Raw genomic sequence first — 20676 nt, 5'->3', positions numbered from 1 at the left:
CTGGTGCCATGCTGAGTGCCTTAGACACATGATTTCATTGAATCCTCACCTGGACATATGAAATCTGGCAGATGCTACAGAGAAACTGAAGCCCAGGGGGTTAGTCACTTTCCCCTGGTACAGAGCTCCTAAGTGCTAGGGCCCAGGATGTGGACTCATTTGTGTTGGACTCCAAAGCCTATGCTCTAACCATCCCAACATGTGTAAAATCTCCCATTTCATGTGCTTTGCAAGGCAAGGTAGATATTCCTAGGATACAGGCTCTCAGGAAGGTGAAGGAATTTGTGCAAGAGCACACACCAGTGAAAGGTAAAGACAGAATTTGAATGCAGCGCTGTTGGACCTCAAAGCCCTCATTTTTTCCACTAAACCATTTTGTTCCATTTATTTCCCTTTATTTTAGAGCCACCACGTATATGCTCACAAAAAGAATGCAAGCTTTCTCAGTAGGTATCATCCCAAGGAAATGGTCTTTGTTACCTATTTTTCAGATGCTGGACACTGCCAAGACACCGGAACCTCCCATTCACCATAATTGCCATCCTAGTGCACAGCGCTTCACATTCTTCCATACTGTGGGAACACAGAGATTTTTGTTTTAGAAAGATGCTCCTCTAACCATCAGGACATCATAGGACCTCAGGAATTTGAAAGAAATAGATTCCCAGAGTCCTAGGGCATAATTGCATCCTGTTCCAAATACATGAAGATGTAGCAATAACACAGTTTACTGCCGCACTGTTTACCCTTGTAAAAAAAAAAAAAAAAAAAATGCAAACAGTCCAAATGTCTACAAAAAGAGGAATAGTTAAATAAATTTTTTTTAGGGCATATCTTATTGGAATACTGTCAACTCATAGCTATGAGAAAGGATGACACATCTAAATGTACTGACTTGAAATAATGTTTACAAAATATTAAGTGAAAAAGAACAGTATCTATCTGGTATCTAAGAACCCCAAGCTTGCATTTTTGCTTGTAAAAATACACACACACACACACACACACACACACGTGTGTGTAGAAATTTGCAAAAGAAAACTGCAAAGATATGTAGCCTAATGATAGTTATCTCCTAGTGAGGCAATTTCAGGTAATTTTCACTGTTTTTCTCTTTGCCTTTCTGTATTTTCTAATTTTTATACAATGATCAAATCCACTATTTAGAAAATTTTTAAATTACACAACACAGATGCCAAGCCAAGTCTTCACTACTGACCTATGAGATGTAAGCACTACTGATCTCCCTTCCTTGACAATACTTAAGGCACAATTCCATAGGAATCTCCGGGCTTTGGGATCCATGCCTGTGGTAGGTTCATCCTGTGATCAGAATAAAATAAGTCCTATTATTTGTGGAAAACACATCAAAGGTAGATTTAAGTGCAGAAGCATCTTTGAAATAAGATGAATGGGAAGTTAAAATTTAGGCTATTTCTTGATGGACCAAAGAACCAGACCTTATATACCAGAATAAACTGCATACTTTTTGTAACCAGTTCATTCTTATAAATGTGTCACTGAATTTTTTAATAAAATTAAATTTCTCCAAATGAGTAGAAAGGGAAAGGAAAAACCTATTTAGTTTCAATCATCTTTTCATGACTGACAAGTATACACTAAACTTCTTTTTTGTCTGAAATTTCTATTCAAGTCTGTATTAGGTTTGGGTAAAATTACTTTACTTCTTTTTTTATTCTAACTCACTCCAGCTTAGCCTGTTATATTTGCTAGTCTTAGAGAAACAGACTACAGATCCAAATAGTCTGGATAACATTAAAGCCTTAACCCAAGGCTTCTTCCTGTAATAACTTCAATGCAGAAGAAAAAAGGGCCATGGGCCACTGTCCAGTCTAATCTTCTGTTTTCATCTATCTGTATGTAAGGACTATGACCCAGATGCCACCTTGGGGATCTTGAAACCATAATTTCCATCTATAGGGGATGAACACATAGATGATAAGAATGTTCTGGAGAAAGGTCAGATCACATATCCAAGACTCAGTCACACCTGTCGGGGTTCCCCACAGCAGAGAAATAAGGTCTCTGGAGCATCTCTCTTTTGGAGCATGGGAGGGCATAGCAAAACCACCCCAGTGTGTATCAAAAAAACTTCCCTCTGGTTTTCTAAGGCTTCTCTGCTGTTCCTGGTTGGAAGAAGAATGGCTTGCCATTAGCCACGCCAGTCAGGCAATATCCCTAGATATACAGGACTTTAGAAAAAGTGATGTTCTCCATTCAGGCGAAAATAGTTTTCCATTCACAGCCCTACTCACCAGAAACACTACAGGAGGCCCGCCAATCAAAGCCATGGCTGTTGAGAGCTTCCGTTTGTTGCCTCCACTATAGTTACCAGCATATTTTTCTCCATACTTCACGAGGCCCAGTTTTCGAATTGCCCATTCACCAACCTAAAGTAATGAAAAGCACTTTGACTTTTGTCTGCTTTGTTAATTTTATCATGCTTTCTTATACTTATATATGTCATGTTTCTTTACTGAGTAAAGACTAGGAAAATTCTTTTCACTGAGTAGATTCTGTAATCATGACCTAGCAAGTGCCAAGGAGCCCAAAAGCAGGGGGAAGGGATCTGTGTGGGTGGGAACAGCACTTCCTCTCTGCCCTCCAGCATGCGTCTGCCACTCACTCTTGCCCCACCATCACCATGGATTCCCACCCTGCAAGTAGGGGTCAAGAGCCAGCATTTCACATTGCTGCATCCATGAGTAAGAAGAGCCTAAAGCCAATGGTCATTTGTGAAAGTCAAAGCCATAAGGTCTACTGTCAGCATGCCAAAGAGGACAGGCTGGCTTTCTGGCGCTCACGGTACCTTCCCAACTTCTTTCTCTGGGACTCCTCTCAAGAGGGCAAAGAACTCCACGTGCTCTCTTCCAGTCAGTAACTCCGTGATGGCATCAAACTGAGGGCAATAGCCCATGTTCTGATGCACTTCGTGGATGTTTGATAAGATACTGCAAAGAAAAAAACTGGTCAGGTTTTAAGCATCTAGAGATATTCTGATTAGATAATCTTGCCTAATGTTCCTATAAAGTATGCTCGTACATGACAAAAATAACCAGAGAGCACACTAGCTTTGAGGAACAATCTTTCCGCCCCAAGGATGCCAGCCCCCACTGGCAAACAGGGTTCCTGCCTCTGTCCTGCCCACTTGCACCTGGCTCTCCCAACACCTCAATCTGCAAGTTCAGTCCCATTTCAAGATCCCCACGTCCATTCCAAATGCAGTGCTATCTTTACCAACAACCTCACTCACACGATCCCAGGACCTCAGCACTAAGTCTTGACCCCAGACTGACTTCTGTGTCCCAGTCATATGTATGAAGTACTTTGTTACTCCAAAGTCTCCTTCATGGCCATTCAGACCCAGAGGAGGCCCAGCAACTCTGGGTGTGACCTCCCTCCTTCTGCTTTCTGCTGTTCATACATTGACTCGGCCACAATATGGTCCAGGCCCCCTGGTTCCACTATTTACCCAGAAAGGCACCCTTCTAGTTTTTAAGGGTTTTGTTTTTGGGGTCTTTTGTTGTTGTTATTGTTGTTGTTTTATCACAGCCTCTCTGAAAATCTGGTGACAAAAAAAATATGTACCTATAGACATAACTTTACATTTATTGGTGGAAGCAGCTTTTGGGCCCCATGAAGCCAAGCTCAGGTTAAGAATCCCTGATGTGGGAGAAGCTCAGGCCCCATCCAGTCTGATGGCCGCACATCACCCACGTCTGGATAGTGTCTGCCTTTGGTCTTTCAGCAGTATTCATTTCTCTTTGCAGATCTGTTTAATACTCCCAGGGCCAGCTTTTTCCAGAATTATTACTGAGGTGTCCACAGACATGAGGCCTGGCCCTCACAGCAGCACTGCCTAAGCCAGTTCTTACAACCAGTCACTGTGACAAACCTTAATTTGGGCCAGTTATTGCTGCCATTGCTTTATGTCCAAGGAGTCTGGTACTAGGAACAAGCCTGGGGAAGCAGGTGTGCAGCCTTAGGCCTGCTATTTCAGAATTTCTGTTCTCTTAAACCTCCTTTACTCTGCTACTAAAAATGTTAATGAGACAGAAGAGGGGACCCATGAGTACATTAAGTCCCTTGCTCCTTTCAATTTTATGGGCTAGTAGCCCCCTATCCATTATTTCCAAATTGTGAGTCATCATCCATTAGTGGGCTACAAAATAAATTTAGTGGGTCATGATGAGTTTTTTTTAAAAGATATGCCTATTTATGTGTTTTTGTGTATTTATTAGGTTGAGAGGTAACTGTATTTGCTAATTTGGATCATAGTCAGAAAAGTTCAAACGCATCTCTCCGTATAAAAAGCCCAGAGGAGCCCCACATATTTAGAATATTCAGGGTAACATTGCCTAATTGGTCTCTGAAGTGGAGATGTACCCCTTAAAGATCACTTAGTCACCTGTGCATTCTGAGAGAATGGCTTAATGTGGCCTCAATAATTGATACACTCTTTAGGGAGGACAATTTAGCAAGTACACACCCTTTCACCTAGTAGGAATTTTGCCTGAGGAATTGCAAGAGGACTGCAAGGACATATTTACATAGTGAAAAACAGAAACCAAGTGTCCAGCAATAAGGAACTGATTAAATAAACTACAGGTAAATGTACAGAGGAGCATTTTATGTAATAATGTAAAGTCTACATCATAAAATATGTAACCCATTGGGAAATATTCATACTACCCTCATTAACAGTAAACTAATTAAAAAAAATTTTTTTTAATGTTTTATTTCTTTTTGAGACAGAGAGAGACAGAGCATGAATGGGGGAGGGGCAGAGACAGAGGGAGACACAGAATCGGAAGCAGGCTCCAGGCTCTGAGCAATCAGCCCAGAGCCCGACGCGGGGCTCGAGCTCACGGACCGCGAGATTGTGACCTGAGCTGAAGTCGGATGCTTAACCGACTGAGCCACCCAGGCACCCCAACAGTGAACTAATTTTAAAAAACCTAGATACAGTATCATGTCAATTTTATAATACACTTATATGTGTATATAACATAGATTTGGGCTGATGGGAATGTTCTAAAACTAGATTGTGGTGATCTGTGCACAACCTTGCAAACTGACTAGAAATCATTTAATTGTACTCTTAGGAAAAGCAAACTACATGGTATATAAATTATACCTGAATAAAGCTGTTTAAAAAAAAAACAGATGGGGACTAGAAAAAAAATGTAAATAATGGTTATCTCTAGGTAGTGGGATTATTGATGATTTTTATCTTTTTCTTTATACTTCACTGTATTTCAACATTTTTATAAACTACATAGTACTGTTATAATCCCCAAAAATCAAAATATATTTATTTAAATAAAGTAAAAAAAGTTTTTGTGGCAAAATACACTCTATGTCTTTTCTTACCTATTTTTGTTAAGGAAAGCATCTCCTCTGGTAACCGTGGTATCTCCAGTTAACATCTTGAAAGTTGATGATTTCCCAGCCCCATTAACTCCCAGAAGTCCAAAGCACTGAAACATATTGGGTAAGCCATATAAGCAAAATACTAAAAATCTGAATATAAATGACCCTTATAAAATAGTCACCTCAACTGGGTTTTTAGATAACATGATTCTAAAATATCATTCTTAAATATTGATGAAGAGTCAAATTTTTTCTGGTTTTAAGAACGTATATAGATATTTAAATATAATTTGTAATGAGACACATTGAGCATATTTGTAAATATTATTTGAATCATGAGGTTGAGGCCAAAGCTCATGTGTAAAAGAAAAGTAATGAAAACCAACCAGTCACATTTCACTATCTAATCTGGCTCAAGGGCAGAAAAGAACACAAACATGAACAATAAAGGAAAAAACCTACTTAAAAAAAAAATCTATTTCAATTTCATCATCATCTTGAATCAATCACAAAGTCACATTTGAGACGTGCATGCTTTCTTTTTAAATTAAAAAAAAAAATTAATGTTTATTCTTGAGCAAGAGAGAGGGAGAGAGCGAAAGCATGAGCAGGGGAGGGTCAGAGAGAGAAGGAGACACAGAATCCAAAGCAAGCTCCAGGCTCTGAGCTGTCAGCACAGAGCCCCATGCAGGGCTTAAACTCATTAACCGTGAGATCATGACCTGAGCTGAAGTTGGATGCTTAACCAACTGAGCCACCCAGCCACCCCACGTGCATTCTTTTCTAAAATTGCCTAACATTATCCCAAGCCTTTTGACAAATGGGATCCCCATCTTCTCAATGACTGATTGCTCCACATACACATGAATAGAGAAGCCTTTAAAACTCACTTTTAACCCTTCCAGATGTTGTTTGAGTGGGTAGACAGTTTGAATTAATAAGGACAAGAAAAGTGTAGACAAAGTGCCTTTACCTCGCCAGGAGGAATGCCAACGCAAATCCTGTCAACAGCGGGCTTCCTCTTTCTTCTGTAGATCTGCAACCGACAAAGTGCACACATTCATGAGCCATGGTGAATCATAGCTATCCCAAGCAACTGTGGAAGAGGGAATTATAACCCAAATACACATGAAGTAAGACTCATCAGTAAAACTAAGTCACACATTTGATATGCTAAGAGCCTTGGTCTGTCTCTGTAGCAACTGGCTTCTGAAGGACTCTGAAGCTCAAAATAAAAGTGAACTTCTTTTTATTTTTAATTTCATATCAACCTTTTTATGTTTATTTGTTTTTATTATTTTTTTAATGTTTATTTATTCTGGGGGGGGGGGCAGAGAGAGAGGGGGAGAGAGAGAATCCCAAGCAGGCTCTGCACTGTCAGCAGAAAGCCCTATGCGGGGCTCAAACACATGAACCATGAGATCATGACCTGAGCCAAAGTCAGAAACTTAACCAACTGAGCCACCCAGGCACCCCTTATGTTTATTTTGAGAAAGAACATGCGTGTGCACACACACACTCACACAAGTGGGGGAGGGGCAGAGAGAGGGAGGGACAGAGAGAATCTCAAGCAGGCTCCATGCTTGCTCTCAGTGCAGAGCCTAACATGGGGCTTGATCTCAAGAACCTTTGAGATCATGACCTAAGCGGAAATCAACAGTTGGCTACTTAACTGACTGAGCCACCCAGGTGTGCCTACTATCAACCTTCTCCAAAGACCTATTAGTCATTAAAATATAATTTTTCATTTACTTGATAGATTTTTAAAAAATTAAACTGTGCAGGGTAAAAATGTATCATTGAAGCACTGCAAATATTGTTTGTACATATTATAAAAAAGTAAATTGTTGGGATTCTGGCACCTAGCGTGGGCTGAAACAAACCTTCCTCCTGAGACATATGGAGACATGCCAGCTTTTTAGACTATGACTCTCAAAATCAGCCATTTATTCTTCCTACCTCAGCTTTGACTGGATGTACAATTTTAGTATGTTTTAATAACAAACACAAAAGTGTAAGTGTGAAAAACAAATATACTTGAGAACAAGACTTCATATTATAAAATATTCTCAGTAGGATTTCTTTCATTAAGAAGTCCCCTCAGTGTATTTTAAATAAAATTAAATACTAGATAGAAACTTGGTATAGATGTACATATTTGGGGAAGCATGCTCTTTTTATTAATCAAATCAGCAAAAATGACCGTTTCCAACATATAAAGCTGAAAACAACTGAATACAAGTTGTTACAGCCTGTACTGTCTCACCTTTGTCAGCTCCTTGATTTCCAAGATGTCATTCTGTCCTCCACCATCAAGAATTCTCTGTCTTTCCCGCTTCACATCTTCATCCTCATCATTCAACAGAGGAAGCCTTGCATTTACAGGTCTTGGGGGAAAATTTTTAAGAAAAAAAAAAAATCAACCTTTCAAGGTATCTTTCAAGACAAAGACCCAATTTCTAAGCAAGTCCTATAAAATATACTGTCTGTAGTTTTTAGGATCAGCAGTACTGTGGGCTAGAGGATACCCACATTAGGAAAACAGTTGGATTGTCTTGAGATCAATGCAAAGAAACCACCACTGACTAGTGCTTCCCCATGTTCCTCTGTGACCCTCAACCAGGTGCTCCATGAGTTCTGAGAAAAAGCTCACCTGGGCCTGATGAAGAATCTGTACTGGATCAGAACAGTGATGAGGAAGAACACCACCCCTTCCACAGCCATGGCAAAGAGGTTTCGTCCCACTAAGTCCCAAGACAGTGGTGAAACAAAACGATTCTCCCCTGAAGACACAATGTAGAGATCCAGTCAGAATGGAGGCACCAAACACCATGGCCCTTCCTCAAATTCAGGCTCAAATTTGTCTATGTTCCCAAAAACACCAATGGTTCTTGTCTATGACAAGTAAGGGAGTGATTACTTTTCAAGTCTGATTTAGAGTAGCATTTTGGGAAAATATACTATGACCCAGTAATCAGTCAGAATTTCAGAACTAACATGTATTAGATCTCTAATTTCATATCTTATATTTCCTTTTTAGTGAGAAATGCCACAAATCCTTTTTAAAAAGGCAAACAATCCAGGGTAATTTTAAGGGTATTTTAGCAAACTGTTTCACTGAAGATTAGAGAGTGCTTTAAAAAGATGCCCCTTTCAGTAGCATATAATGTAACCTATTGAACTAATTAAATCATCTGGCTTTATGGGAATACTCCTTACATTCCTTATACATCTCCTGTGCACTTGTTAATTGAAAAGAAAGAAAAAATAGTCCCTCTTCTATGTCCATTAAATAACATGGCCCATCTAGCTATATGAGCCAGTGGATGAAGAACAGTAATGTGGCCACAGGAGAAATATTTTTAAAGACTCTAGAGATTGAAAAAGCTGCAATAAATTACCTTTTTATAGACTTTGTAAAAGGTAATAGATGGCCACTCTGCAGACCCACGACTTTCCTAGTGTCAGAGCCAAAGTTTGTACCCTTCCTTCTGGTTCTCTGGACTGTATCCAATTATAACTGTGGTTTGCCTTTTCCAGTGACTAACAAACCCAACCAGTGGCTTTATGCACTGGGTCCAGGATGAAGCCAGTATTTTCCTTACCTCCTTACCTCCAAAATTGCCCTCTCACTTTTCTCAAGGCTATCAGAGGCACAGACAAATGTTGCATCAAAAGATCCACGCCACATCCAGCTTCATTGTCATGAACCCTCTGAGTGGTGGGAAGTCCTATGCCCAGTCACCAGTCTCTTTCCAAAACAAAGCCCAGAGTCCCAAGGCCCATGAAAACTGTCATCTCCATGAAAGCACCCTCTAGCCACTGCTGTCACTCACCAAACCTTTCCAGGGCATCAGCCATTGCCTGATTTTTCACCATGTCGATGAGCCCCCGTCCCAGGCAAAAATGTGGGAAAATCAAGAATACAGACTTCAGGATATCATTGATGTTATTCAGTTTCTAAAAAAATAAAAAATAAAAAAAATAAGAAAGAAATGTCATTTCTTCAAATGAATGTCATTTGTGGTTTAGGCTAAAAATATATCAAGGTCTAAAATACGAGAGATTAGAAAAATTTGGATTCGCTGGGGTCAAACTGAACCTTTGAATTCAGACACCAATCAATAGTAACAGCCATAGTTGATGATACATAACCCAATAAAATTTCTTTAGAAAATCTGAAGTAAAAAAAAAAAAAATTGAAGTAATGCTATGAATATGTAGAAATAGGAGCAAAGTTTGGAAACAGTTATTTTTAATCAGAGGCAAATCCGTAATAAAATACTGGCTTAGCATTTCAAAAGCAAATTGCTCATGTCTGGGTAATATTTCAGTTTCAGGACTTTGTAGGCATTTTAAAAATCCTTCTTGTATACGTCAAGCCAGTGGCCAAATAGCCAACAATTAAGTTGCTATGTGCTGGATGCCCTGTGTTAGGGCACAGGGGAGGCCAAGGTTAATAAACAGTCTCTACTCTGAGGAAATTACTACGTAACTGGTAGTACTGGAGGCATGAACTGAGGGTTTGGGGAGCACAGGAGAAAGAGAGAGCCTCCCGCTTGGCAGGTAAGGAAAGCTTCATATTTGAGCAGAGTATTGAAGGCTTAGTGAGTTACTACCAGGCTCTGTAATAAAAGAAGTCAGGCCTACAGGAGTATGGACGGTTAAAGCCAACAACGAACTCAGCTAAAACTACAGAGCCTTGGGAAAGGGTGTGGTGAGATTTGGCCAGGAAGAGCTGTGCACCTCTAAAGGCCTTGCATGCTAAGTTCAGGTGTTTGGACAAAGACAGTAACAACAGGAATGGACAGGGCCCTTAAGGAGATCTGGAACCAGAAGACCAGACAAGGTAAACAGTTCAATGTGGGACATAAGCAAAAGCATATATGATGACTATAATACTGCCAGCTGGGGTGATTGGGTAGCTAGGAATGCCATCCAGTGGGATGGGAATGGCAAGAGAGGTACTAGGTTTTGAAAGAAAAGATGATTAGGACAGGTCAAGTATGGGGCATCTAGAAATAATCTAACTGGAGCCATCTGCTAGGCAAGTGAAAACGTGAGACTAGAGTTCCAGGGAACAATGAGGGCTAAAGGCATAGATCCGGGAGATAACTATGTAAGACACGGAGAGAGGGTTGGTCAAAGCCTCGGGAATGAATGGCATCACACAGAGATAACATCTCAAGTGGAAAGCAAAGATGGCACAGGACCAAATAGTGGGAAGAGCAACACTTAAACAGAAAGGAGTACAAAAGAACCTGTCAAAGGAAACTCAAGGGTTTGATCAAACTAAGAAATATAAAAAAAAAAAAAAAAGGAGGAGAAAGACGTGCTATTCAAACCCGGCGGGGAGAGAATCTGAAAAAGGATGGAGTGGTCAGCGGGGTCAACACCACAGACAAGTAGCATTAGATCATTATTCCATGCTGTCCTCTGGCTCGCAGAGATGCTCATCCCCACAAGAGCTGCTCTTTCAGCAGACTCACATTGTTGGTGAATAGCTCCAGCACAAAAGTGGCCACGCTGCCGTTGATCCCAATGAAGAGGTTCACGCTGGTGAGGACCACGTACGCTGTGCTGGGGATCTTGAACACGAAGGAGGCTGGGTACATGAGAGGTGTGATCGACCACCTGGTGAGGCACAAAGACACATGTCCAATGGGTGTCCCCTGCCTTCCCTCAGAAACTGGGCACTATATGCCTTACCCCCATCCACAGGTGCCTTACCCATACAGCAAGAGTAGAAGGGCTAGCACAGGCAGGTTGGTAGAGGACACGTAAGACTTCTGCTGGAAGCAGATGAAGATGATAATGACCAGCGTGGCAGGGACCACATAGTTGCACTAAAAGTGAAAAGCAAGGAAATAAGGTTCACCCCTGAGTCAGAGACACAACACATCTCAAGTCTTCATCATAGGACAAGAAAGGGCAGATAAACATATTGGGAGAATAACTTTGAATTAATGAAGCCACATAAAGCATTAATCAAAATATCGGACAATACATTTTGACAAGCATTTTACCCTTGGCTGATTTTATAAACTGCATGCCCTTTCTGTCTTTCCAACAGCTAAGCCAAGGTGTCACGCTCAGTAAACTTATACTGAACAATGGATTCCCAGTCAGAGTAATTACAATTTCACAGCAGCAAATAAGCTTCCATTATTCTTTCCAAAGATGATTGTGTGCTTCATCGTTAATGCTATATTATAGTCTGTCCAAGTTCAATCTCACATGTAATCTATTTATAAGCGCTTACCTCATAACATGAATGTCACAATTGTTTCATCACACTGAGAATAACTTTCCAGGCTGTCCTGACAGTGTGTCAAGCATTAAAATGCAGATATAAAGACTTGACTACAGGACAATTATGAGAATTCATAGCTGGTGGACCAAAGTACAGGCAGGGAGGGGAAGTGGGCTTGTTGGCTGTTAAAAGAATTTGAGCTTCAGACTGCAGGGCTCTGTCTCAGCCGCATTCTTCCCAGTATGTTTATCAACAACTTAGATGAAGATATGCTTTTAGTGAATTTCAGTCTCTCTAAAGCAGGAAGGGACAGATAATACACAGGAAGATAAGGGATAGCTCTGAGGTCACAGACTTGATATTCCATCTCTGAACCTCCTGTGCCTGCCACAGTCAGACGCATAGTGAGCACTTAAGTATGTGTTTACCAAATGAAGTAATCACTGGATCAAGACAAAAACAAAACCAAATGGATACTAAACAAGATGCAGTGTAATAGGGATAAATATGAAGTTTAGGTTCAGAAAATCAATTGCATTAGTATAGAGTGAAAGAGACCCCATTCACCAATCATTATATGAAATGGAAATTACAGTTCACTACCAAGTTGCCATCTAGACAGTGCTACCTCCCCATGCAATACCCATGAGCTAAGTAATGACAGTATGGCATAAAGATCAACTCTGTCTAGATATGTAACCCTTCAGACCTCAGCCTGAACACAAGGATAGTTTTCGGCTTGGCTTTTCAAAAGGAACATTAACAACGTGGGGCATGGCCATAGAAAGGCAACATATCAGAACAGTGATAATTCTGAGAGGCTTCGTATAATCAAAACAAACATCATCATCATTACTCATGTTTGTACAGTGCTTTAGAGATTACAAAGTATGTTCTCATATAGATCATCTTATATGGGGAAGACCTGGGTTAAATGAAAGCTGTCTTTAAATACCTGAAGGACTGTGCGGTGGGAGAAGAATTAAATTTGTTCTGTGTGGCTTACAATTAATGGAAGTCAAGGGAGATAAACTTCAACTCCACTTTACAAAAATTAGAAGTTCAGAATTCTTTTAAGTCCTCTATATTGGTCTGAACAGAAGCAATGTATTAGAGCTGGCATAAAAATATATTTGAAATGGATGGATAAGCTTCTGGGTAAAATGTATAGAGTTTTCAACTGAAAGATGGATTTCCTACCAAGGTAAAGAACACCCTGATTCTGGTGGTGAAAACCTACCAGACAAGGTAAAGGCACTGAAGTTTTGACTAAGGGTCTTCCAGCTTGATGTTACTTTGAAAAATGGTCAGTTAGGAAATTAGCGGCAGTGGTATTAATTGCAGCGTGGACAGATTTTTCTTTCCAGCGGGAGATCAGCTCTGTATTTGATGCCATATTTAGTGTCATGAGAGTATACAACTGCCTCTGCCTTTTCCTTTTTCATTCATCTTTGACTAGCTAGTACACTTTTAGAAAAGCCGGGGAGGAGGGCTCTTTCGTCCAACCCACAGCCCTAATGATTTATAAAACAGCAGCAGATTGGAGTTCTTACCATATCCCACACAAAATTGGAGAGCCAATAGATGACAGGCTTCACTCCACTGATGAACTGCAGGTGTTTTGCTTTGCTGACCCGCTCTTGGATCAGGAACACCACAAAGCTGGCCGGGACGAAGGACATTGCAAAGATGACACAGATGGACACAAGGACATCCACTGATGTAGTCATCCTGAAAACAAAAGGCAGTGAGGCTATGAGAGGCCACTGATGCAGCTGAGGACCCAATCAAGTGAGATACACGTACACACACACACACACACACACACACACACACACACACACAAACACACAAGTGTCTGAGATCTGAGGGAAAAATATCTGTTCACCAAACGAATTTCATTCAGAGTTAAAGATGATTATTTTCAAGTAAAAAAAAAAATTCTGATGATTAGAATGCAAAAGTGATTTCAGTGAGGCAAAAAAGAACCCATTACCATAGTGAAATTATTTTAAAAAGTCTAAGAATGGTCAAATGGCATTCACTTTGGTCTTCCTTTCTTGACACTTAAGAGAATTAAGTTATAAATTTTCACACATATAGGACTACTATATCTTGAAAACTAAATAAAGCAGAAATATTAGTGTGAAACTATTCAAATAAGTTAATTTCCGGCTTTAAATAAATTTGAAAACAATAGTATGCAGCATATGTAACAAAAATTCTCAGATTCTTTTTTTAAGAATTATAAGCTCATTAAAGAGGGTATAATATAAACTATTCTTATATATATTAATTATATATAAAGTTGGTATAAAGATCCTAGTGACATACATTTTCTATATGAGTTCAGCAGAAATAGCTGTGCCATGCTCCATACACAGGGAAGAATCTAATGCTGAGTGCTAGACTTGGGCAATTTACATGAATTGCCTCATTTAACACCATACATCTAGAAATTTAGAAACCAGATTCAAACATAGATCTGTATGATTCTAAAGGCTACGCCCTTTAAACTATATTATACTGGCTTTAAACTTCACACATACACACACACACACACACACACACACACACACACACACTTGACTGAGGAATTAAAAAGACAAGCTGATAAAAGTATGCTTCACCAAGTTTAGAAAACAGTGGTTTCAAAACTAATAAAACCATTTTTTTAATGTTTATTCACATTTTGAGAGACAGAGCGTGACCAGGAGAGGGGCAGAGAGAGAGAGGGAGACACAGAGCCTGAAGCAGGCTCCAGGCTCTGAGCTGTCAGCACAGAGCCCCACACAGGGCTTGAACCCAAAACCATGAGTTCATGACCTGAGCCGAAGTCGGCCACTTAACCGAGTCACCCAGGCACCCTGATTTTTTATTAACCAATGTGTAAATGGTGAGATAAAGTATTTTAGGATTTTATTGACAATTTTAGTTTACATAAATTCACTAAATGTAATGGTCTTTAGACATCAGGGTCCTTTATCTTCTGCAGTTTAATCCCTATCAACCAATTCATATGATCATTTTCTACCCAGAACCTGAATTAATACTCCAGATATACAATAATATAACTGTGACCTCTGCTGATACTCCAGAACCAGTTTCACACTTCCTTCCCCTACTCCAGGAGTCCACCAACACCCTCTCATCCTCCTACCCCACCCATTCAGACACAGTCACACTTACAGAGCCACTTCTGAGAGCTGCTGCTTAGTGAGATTCAGAGGGTGATTGAAAGCGGTAATCCCATACTGGCTGGGGTTCTCTCCCTTCTGCAGGTTGGCCCGGAGGATGGCATTGTTCATGACATTCAAGAAAGAACTGATGGCATGCCAGCCCTTGTTGTTGAACCACACCTAAAATAAAATACACCGGGTACAAAGTAATGTTTCCAAATCCTTCTTCCGGAGGTAGATGCACATACAAAAAAACATGGGCATAAATTTTAGGAATTCCAGTCATATACCAAGATAAAACATTATAGTCTGAGAACATGGCAAAGTAATCACGGTAGCCAGGGTACATGGAGCACAGATCATGTGGCCAGGTGTCGTGCCAACGACCCTATACCTTTAACTCACTCAATCCTCACCATAGTTTTAAGAGAGCCATGATTATGATCTCCCTTTCTTAGATTAGTAAACTGAGGCTTAGATAAGTTAGGTAACTTGGTCACGGTCACAATAGTTCACTTGGTATGTCTGGTGGCAAAGCAAATTCTCTTCATTGCTATACTGTATTGCAGTACTATACTCTGTGGTAAAATTAGTAGCTCTTTTCTGTCATGAACACACCTGTCAACATTATGAGTCGTTCATCAAGAAGCTACTAGAACAAAGGGCTTTACCTTGACGTTATTTTTCGTGTCTAGTCCTGTCATGAATCTTCCCAAGCTGCTGAGAAATCGATCTGCAGAACTGTCCTGTGAACAGAAGAAACTTGCCTCAGCTGGGATGGTTCACAGGGAAGGGCAACAGGACAACAATGTGAGGAGCAATATTTTACTGCTTTGTTCACTGAGGTGAGATTTGAAGCCACTGGATAACTGGCGCCCAAGAAACAAGTGACCAGAAATCGTAAGCATTCGTGCTGCCCCAAACCACAAGTCTCGAAGGAGTTGCAGGGATGCCCAGTGACTCAAAGTCCCAAGATGCAGATGTCTCACTTAACTGAGTGGTGAGGATTCTCCCAAGTGTTCCCCTGGCATCCTCCTAAGACCCAGAACTACACTCAGTGTGCTGAGGTATTGGATATGTAGGGTCTGTGTGTCAAAAGTGGAGATACGACTTTAGGACTATTGTGGCTGCCCATGATTCTGGAATGCAGGTCATCTGACCCCTCAATTCTCATTTAAAAATGGGAAACCAGAGGGGCGCCTGAGTGGCTCAGTCAGTTAGGTATCCAACCTCGGCTCGTGATCTCGTGGTCTGTGTGTTTGAGCCCCGCACTGGGTTCAACAGCCTGGAGCCTGCTTTAGACTTTGTGTCTCCTTCTCTCTCTCTGCCCCTCCACTGCCTTGTCTCTCTCCCTCTCTCTCTCTCTCTCAAAACTAAACATTAAAAAAAATTGGAGTGGCGGGGAGGGCACCTGGGTGGCTCAGTCAGTTAAGCGGTCAACTTCAGCTCAGGTCATAATCTCACAGTCATGAGTTTGAACCCTATGTTGGGCTCTGTGCTGACAGCTCAGAGCCTGGAGTCTGCTTTGGATTCTGTGTCTCCCTCTCTCTTGGCCCCTCCCCCACTCACGTTCTCTCTCTCAAAAATAAACAAATATTTTTAAAAATTTTTTAATAAAAAAAAAATGGGAAACCGGAAGTACTAAGAAATGAAGTGGGTGCTTTATAGAGGTCCTGCTGCCAACTTTAAGGAAATAATTCATTTCCTGTTTCACCAGTGATTGTTTTAGAAAAGTACGTTTGAAGCCCAGTTTATTTGCCTACTGGCTAAATTCACGAACTGAAGTTATCCTGAGAGCTTTTAAATCTCTGAATTTTTTTTGATCTATGTTTTCAGATATTAAACATACACTGTGTACCCTACTCTTGGCTGGCACAAGATCAGTAAATCCCATCAACAGCTTTGTATTCAAAAATCTTAAAAACAGTAAGTGGCTGGGTGATTAGATGTACCTGTCAACTACTCCCACATAGCAGCAACTCTAGGCCCATTTTTCTGACATGTCCTAGAATGGATACCATACCTTGGCCAGCTTCAAGTGTTTCTTCACTTGCTTGATGGCATTATTAACTTCTTGACTTGAAGGAAGTGAATGAGAATTACTGGCACCCAGAGAAAACCCTCCGTACCTACAAGAACATCCTGGCATTAAAATACAGCACGGTACACAGTACTGTTGAGTAGCAGACACCCCGTGAATTTGTGCATGCTTCACATAGGTGAATTGCTTATTCAAAGAAGGACTGAAGCTGGCCTTGGAGAAAGCTGCATCTTGGCCTCCTCTAATGAATTCTGGCAATCTCTTAACTCTTATGGTTATCGCACAAGTGGGAAGGACCTGCATGTGATTATACACAGAGTGAGATGTCTGAGACATTAAGAATGGTCGTTCGCCTCACAGCCTGATGTCCCAGGCCTGCACGTGGGTGTCTGGGCAGGGTTCTGGGTTTCGAGACAATCAGATGGCGAGTTGGAGGAGGGACACTGACCAGAGTAGCCTGGGGAGGAGGGCTTATAGACAGGCCTTGGCTCTTTTCTAGCACGAAGACTACTTTAGGGGTCCCAGTTTGCATCTGCTCTGTGCAGAGGTCTGTGGGTGCTGGCCCTTGGGGAAAAAGCAAAGAGGAAAAGTGGGAAGCAGTGATGGAGCTAAGTTTTGAGGCAGCCATATAAGCTATCTCATTTTCTAGTAAGTACAAATTGGCTTCAAGCATTGTTCCTTTCTTCCCTAGTGCTACCTGTTCCTTCAAAACCTACATAGATAAAGGAGTTCAAACACTGTGAAGATAAGTAACTTTGATGCCTCTTATTTCATCCAAGATCTTCTTGGTCTCATTCTAGAGGCCTAAAAAATTGTCCTGGAGTCCCTAGTACCCCTTGGGAATGTGTCAATAGCATAAGGTATTTCCTCACAACACTGTGCTTCCCTGTTAAATCCCTAGAGACCTCTAAGAAACTGCTGAATATCCTCCAGGGGATCAGAGTGCCAAATCTTTCAAAGGCATCTGAAGTAGCAGCTGAGCACCAAGTAATCCCCACACCCCAGCCTCCTGGGATCTGGGATACCTGGATCAAAGTCATCCTTCTGAACTACTGGAGTCCAGAAAATATAAAAGCAAGCACAGGAAGAGATCAACTTACCTAAACTCATTCACCCAGATCTTGTTCTTTAAACTGCAGAAGCCAAAGAAAAAGAAACCAAAAATCAGTGTGAAGAAACATTGATCCTATTCCTGATGATACAAAAGAAGTTACTATCTACCTGAGGAAATAAACAGAGACAAAGAATCCAGTGATCAGGCTGGTGTTGGGGGGTGGTACCCACGGAAGGATGCCCCAGTCCCTGTGTCTTTTTCTCCCCATTTTAAACCATGTTATTTATATGAAAATCATGCTTTGGGTTAAACCAATTCAAAAGCTACCTTACAAAGATTTGACTGAACCAAAAGATGTTTTTAAATTCTTTTTAAGTAGGCTCTACACCCAAAGTGGGGTTCAAACTCATGACCTTGATATCAAGAGTCGAATGCTCTATACCACCTGAGCCAGATAGGCACCCTGAAACTTACTGAATTCAAGGTAATATGTTAACTATGGAGGACATGGAAAGGTTATGCCTCGTTCTTGGAAACTCGCAGTGATTATCATTCAAGCACACCCCAGCCCTGTCATTTAAAGTCACTGAGAATACCTAATAGAGAGGCTCAACAAACCAAAAGGAAACCAGAATGAACATTTCCTGGGCATCAAGTACTCAATGCTGTGCAGTGATGCCCCAGGAACGTTCATGGCTCTTTCAAGGTTCCACAGCCAAGTGAGACCATTGAGTTGGCCCAGGGTTCACTTCATAGCACTACATATTACCAAAATTATCATGCATTCCATTCAGGAGAGGCCCTTTATATGTATCATGTCATTTCATCTGCACCATGGAATAGTAAGAGGACAGTTAAGGACAACTGATTGCTCCTGGTAAAACAGATAATAAGTAGAATTCAAATTTGAATCTAGTTTTTTTTTTGTTGACAAATAACCTGGTGCAAATTTAAGGTGTATAACAATTTGATCTGACATACTATGTATTACAATATGATTACCACGGTGCTGTTAGCTAATACCTCCATCATGTCCTGTAACTATTTTCTCATTTTTGTGGTAAGCACATTTTTAAGATCTAGTTGCTTCATAACTTGGAAGTATAGAATACAGTATTTTTAACTATAATCAACAGTGTACATTTGATCTCAAGAACTTTTCTAATGCACAGCACTGTGATTATGCTGGGCAGCCCTAACATTGATGCTAACACTAAAAGTTCATAATACTTACCTTTTCTAGCTTAGGAAAATATCCTAAACTCCCAAAAGCCAACATCAGGCCAAAATTTGATGTCTTCAACCCCCCTTCCCCACACACTCAGCCTGCTATTTTTAGACCTATAATTCCCCTACCCAGGAAGGGCCAGGTTTAGTAAATAATGACCTTTTGGCTATGATCTGCACATAGGTCTTCACAAGATAATCCGAAATGTTTCTTCCCGTCAGGTTCTGAAGGATGTCTGCAGTGTTCTGTTTCCTCTGTCATCACAGAAAAACCAAGCACAAGTGTCTTTATGGACCACAATTGGAACAGAAACAAAAAATCAAAGACTACAGTGACACATGTCCCTCAAACATGGACCACAGTATGACCAGACCCCAGGCGTTGCCATCATCCAAACATCAAGGCCTAGTCCATTCTGCCCTCAGCATTGGCCATTCCCTTCTGCCAAGCTAACACGTTCCCAGGAAATTATTCTGAACTGCTAAACAATAGACAGTAGAATATGATTCTTTATAGTCACAAAGGTATTTAGGGGAGCAGTATCATTGACTCTGTGCCCAGTGAATTCTCTTGTTCACTGGAGTTATACTGATGATAGAACAGCTGTTATTTTAGGAAGAAGTAACCAGGATACCTTTAAGTTCTCACACCCATTTGAAATCGCTTGTCCTCACCCTGCAACCTAGATACTGATACAGCAGCAGAGGGAGATCACAAACAAGCCTCTTCCTGAAATCGTTCTCAGAAAAAAGGCTCAGGACTGCTCCCCACACTCACAGTCTCGGAGAATGTCAGAATTTTAAGACCCACAGAAGCTTCATGGGCCAGCCTCCCTAATTTCAAGGTGGGGAAACAGGTCCAGGCACTGAGGGGCCTGTCCCAGGTCACCAGCTCATCTGTGGCAGAACCGGGGATGAAGCCCGGCCTGTCATGCTATATGTTCTGTCAACACTACCTCAGCGGGAGAAGCCAGAGTGTGTCTTCCACAGCCCACTGATCCCGAGCGTTGGGTTCTGGTTTTAACTCGAACAGGTAAGTAAGCTAGGCTGACTTTTTTCAAACTAGAGAAACAAGCTAAGCTAAGTTAGAAACTTATGGACCAGCTTCTTCCCTTCAAAACTCACATGCTTGTTGTCCCCACAGAATTAAGATCAAGACTGAAAGACAACCCCCTGCATGACTGGTCATCCATTCCTTCTTCCTAACGGAAGCGCCCCAGCCCACCCCGTACCGCCATCTGCTCAGTCACACTGAGACTGACTCACTTGTGGAGGAGGCAGCCCCCCTGCCCCCAGGGGACACACAGGCAGCATCTTCTTGATTTTGTCGCTGCTACACTGGCAGGCGGGTGAGGGGTTCTCCATCGTCCAGTTCCCACTTTGGAAGAGTTTCGTGATGGTCTGGGGAACCGGGGCGGTGGTCCACTCCTCTTCCCCCACTGAGCAAGGCATGTCTCTGCAGAGGGAAGACATCAAAGGTAGCATCACCCGAGAGGGCCTGGCCTTTCCTGGTGCCTCAGGAGCACAG

At 41.3% G+C, this 20676-nt stretch overlaps 1 protein-coding gene and 1 long non-coding RNA gene across 6 annotated transcripts in view; one reads left to right on the top strand and one right to left on the bottom strand.

Annotated features, from left to right (window-relative positions):
• Nucleotides 1-20676, bottom strand: part of ABCA1 (ATP binding cassette subfamily A member 1) — a 320418-nt gene that overhangs the window by 4919 nt on the left and 294823 nt on the right. For all 5 annotated transcript variants that reach the window (XM_053204848.1, XM_027034746.2, XM_015077217.3 and 2 more), the window contains 18 exons: nucleotides 20415-20604; nucleotides 19309-19403; nucleotides 17968-18000; nucleotides 16850-16955; nucleotides 15498-15572; nucleotides 14837-15006; nucleotides 13201-13378; nucleotides 11125-11240; nucleotides 10884-11028; nucleotides 9231-9354; nucleotides 8048-8177; nucleotides 7661-7781; nucleotides 6368-6430; nucleotides 5395-5501; nucleotides 2831-2972; nucleotides 2277-2411; nucleotides 1220-1323; nucleotides 481-573 (listed from right to left, as the gene is read on the bottom strand). In XM_053204848.1, coding sequence (XP_053060823.1) covers nucleotides 481-573; nucleotides 1220-1323; nucleotides 2277-2411; nucleotides 2831-2972; nucleotides 5395-5501; nucleotides 6368-6430; nucleotides 7661-7781; nucleotides 8048-8177; nucleotides 9231-9354; nucleotides 10884-11028; nucleotides 11125-11240; nucleotides 13201-13378; nucleotides 14837-15006; nucleotides 15498-15572; nucleotides 16850-16955; nucleotides 17968-18000; nucleotides 19309-19403; nucleotides 20415-20604 — 2127 coding nt within the window. The remainder of the gene's footprint in view (nucleotides 1-480; nucleotides 574-1219; nucleotides 1324-2276; nucleotides 2412-2830; nucleotides 2973-5394; nucleotides 5502-6367; nucleotides 6431-7660; nucleotides 7782-8047; nucleotides 8178-9230; nucleotides 9355-10883; nucleotides 11029-11124; nucleotides 11241-13200; nucleotides 13379-14836; nucleotides 15007-15497; nucleotides 15573-16849; nucleotides 16956-17967; nucleotides 18001-19308; nucleotides 19404-20414; nucleotides 20605-20676) is intronic.
• On the top strand, nucleotides 2968-20455 carry LOC128312151 (uncharacterized). The gene is made up of 3 exons (XR_008291063.1): nucleotides 2968-5515; nucleotides 17769-20181; nucleotides 20293-20455. It is a non-coding gene; the product is annotated as an uncharacterized LOC128312151 (long non-coding RNA).

This window comes from Acinonyx jubatus, chromosome D4 (assembly GCF_027475565.1).
Source record: "Acinonyx jubatus isolate Ajub_Pintada_27869175 chromosome D4, VMU_Ajub_asm_v1.0, whole genome shotgun sequence".
In the NCBI taxonomy this organism is placed as follows: Eukaryota; Metazoa; Chordata; class Mammalia; order Carnivora; family Felidae; genus Acinonyx; species Acinonyx jubatus.
The sequence above is the reverse complement of the archived record's forward strand: the minus strand, read 5'-3'. Positions and strand labels throughout refer to the sequence as shown.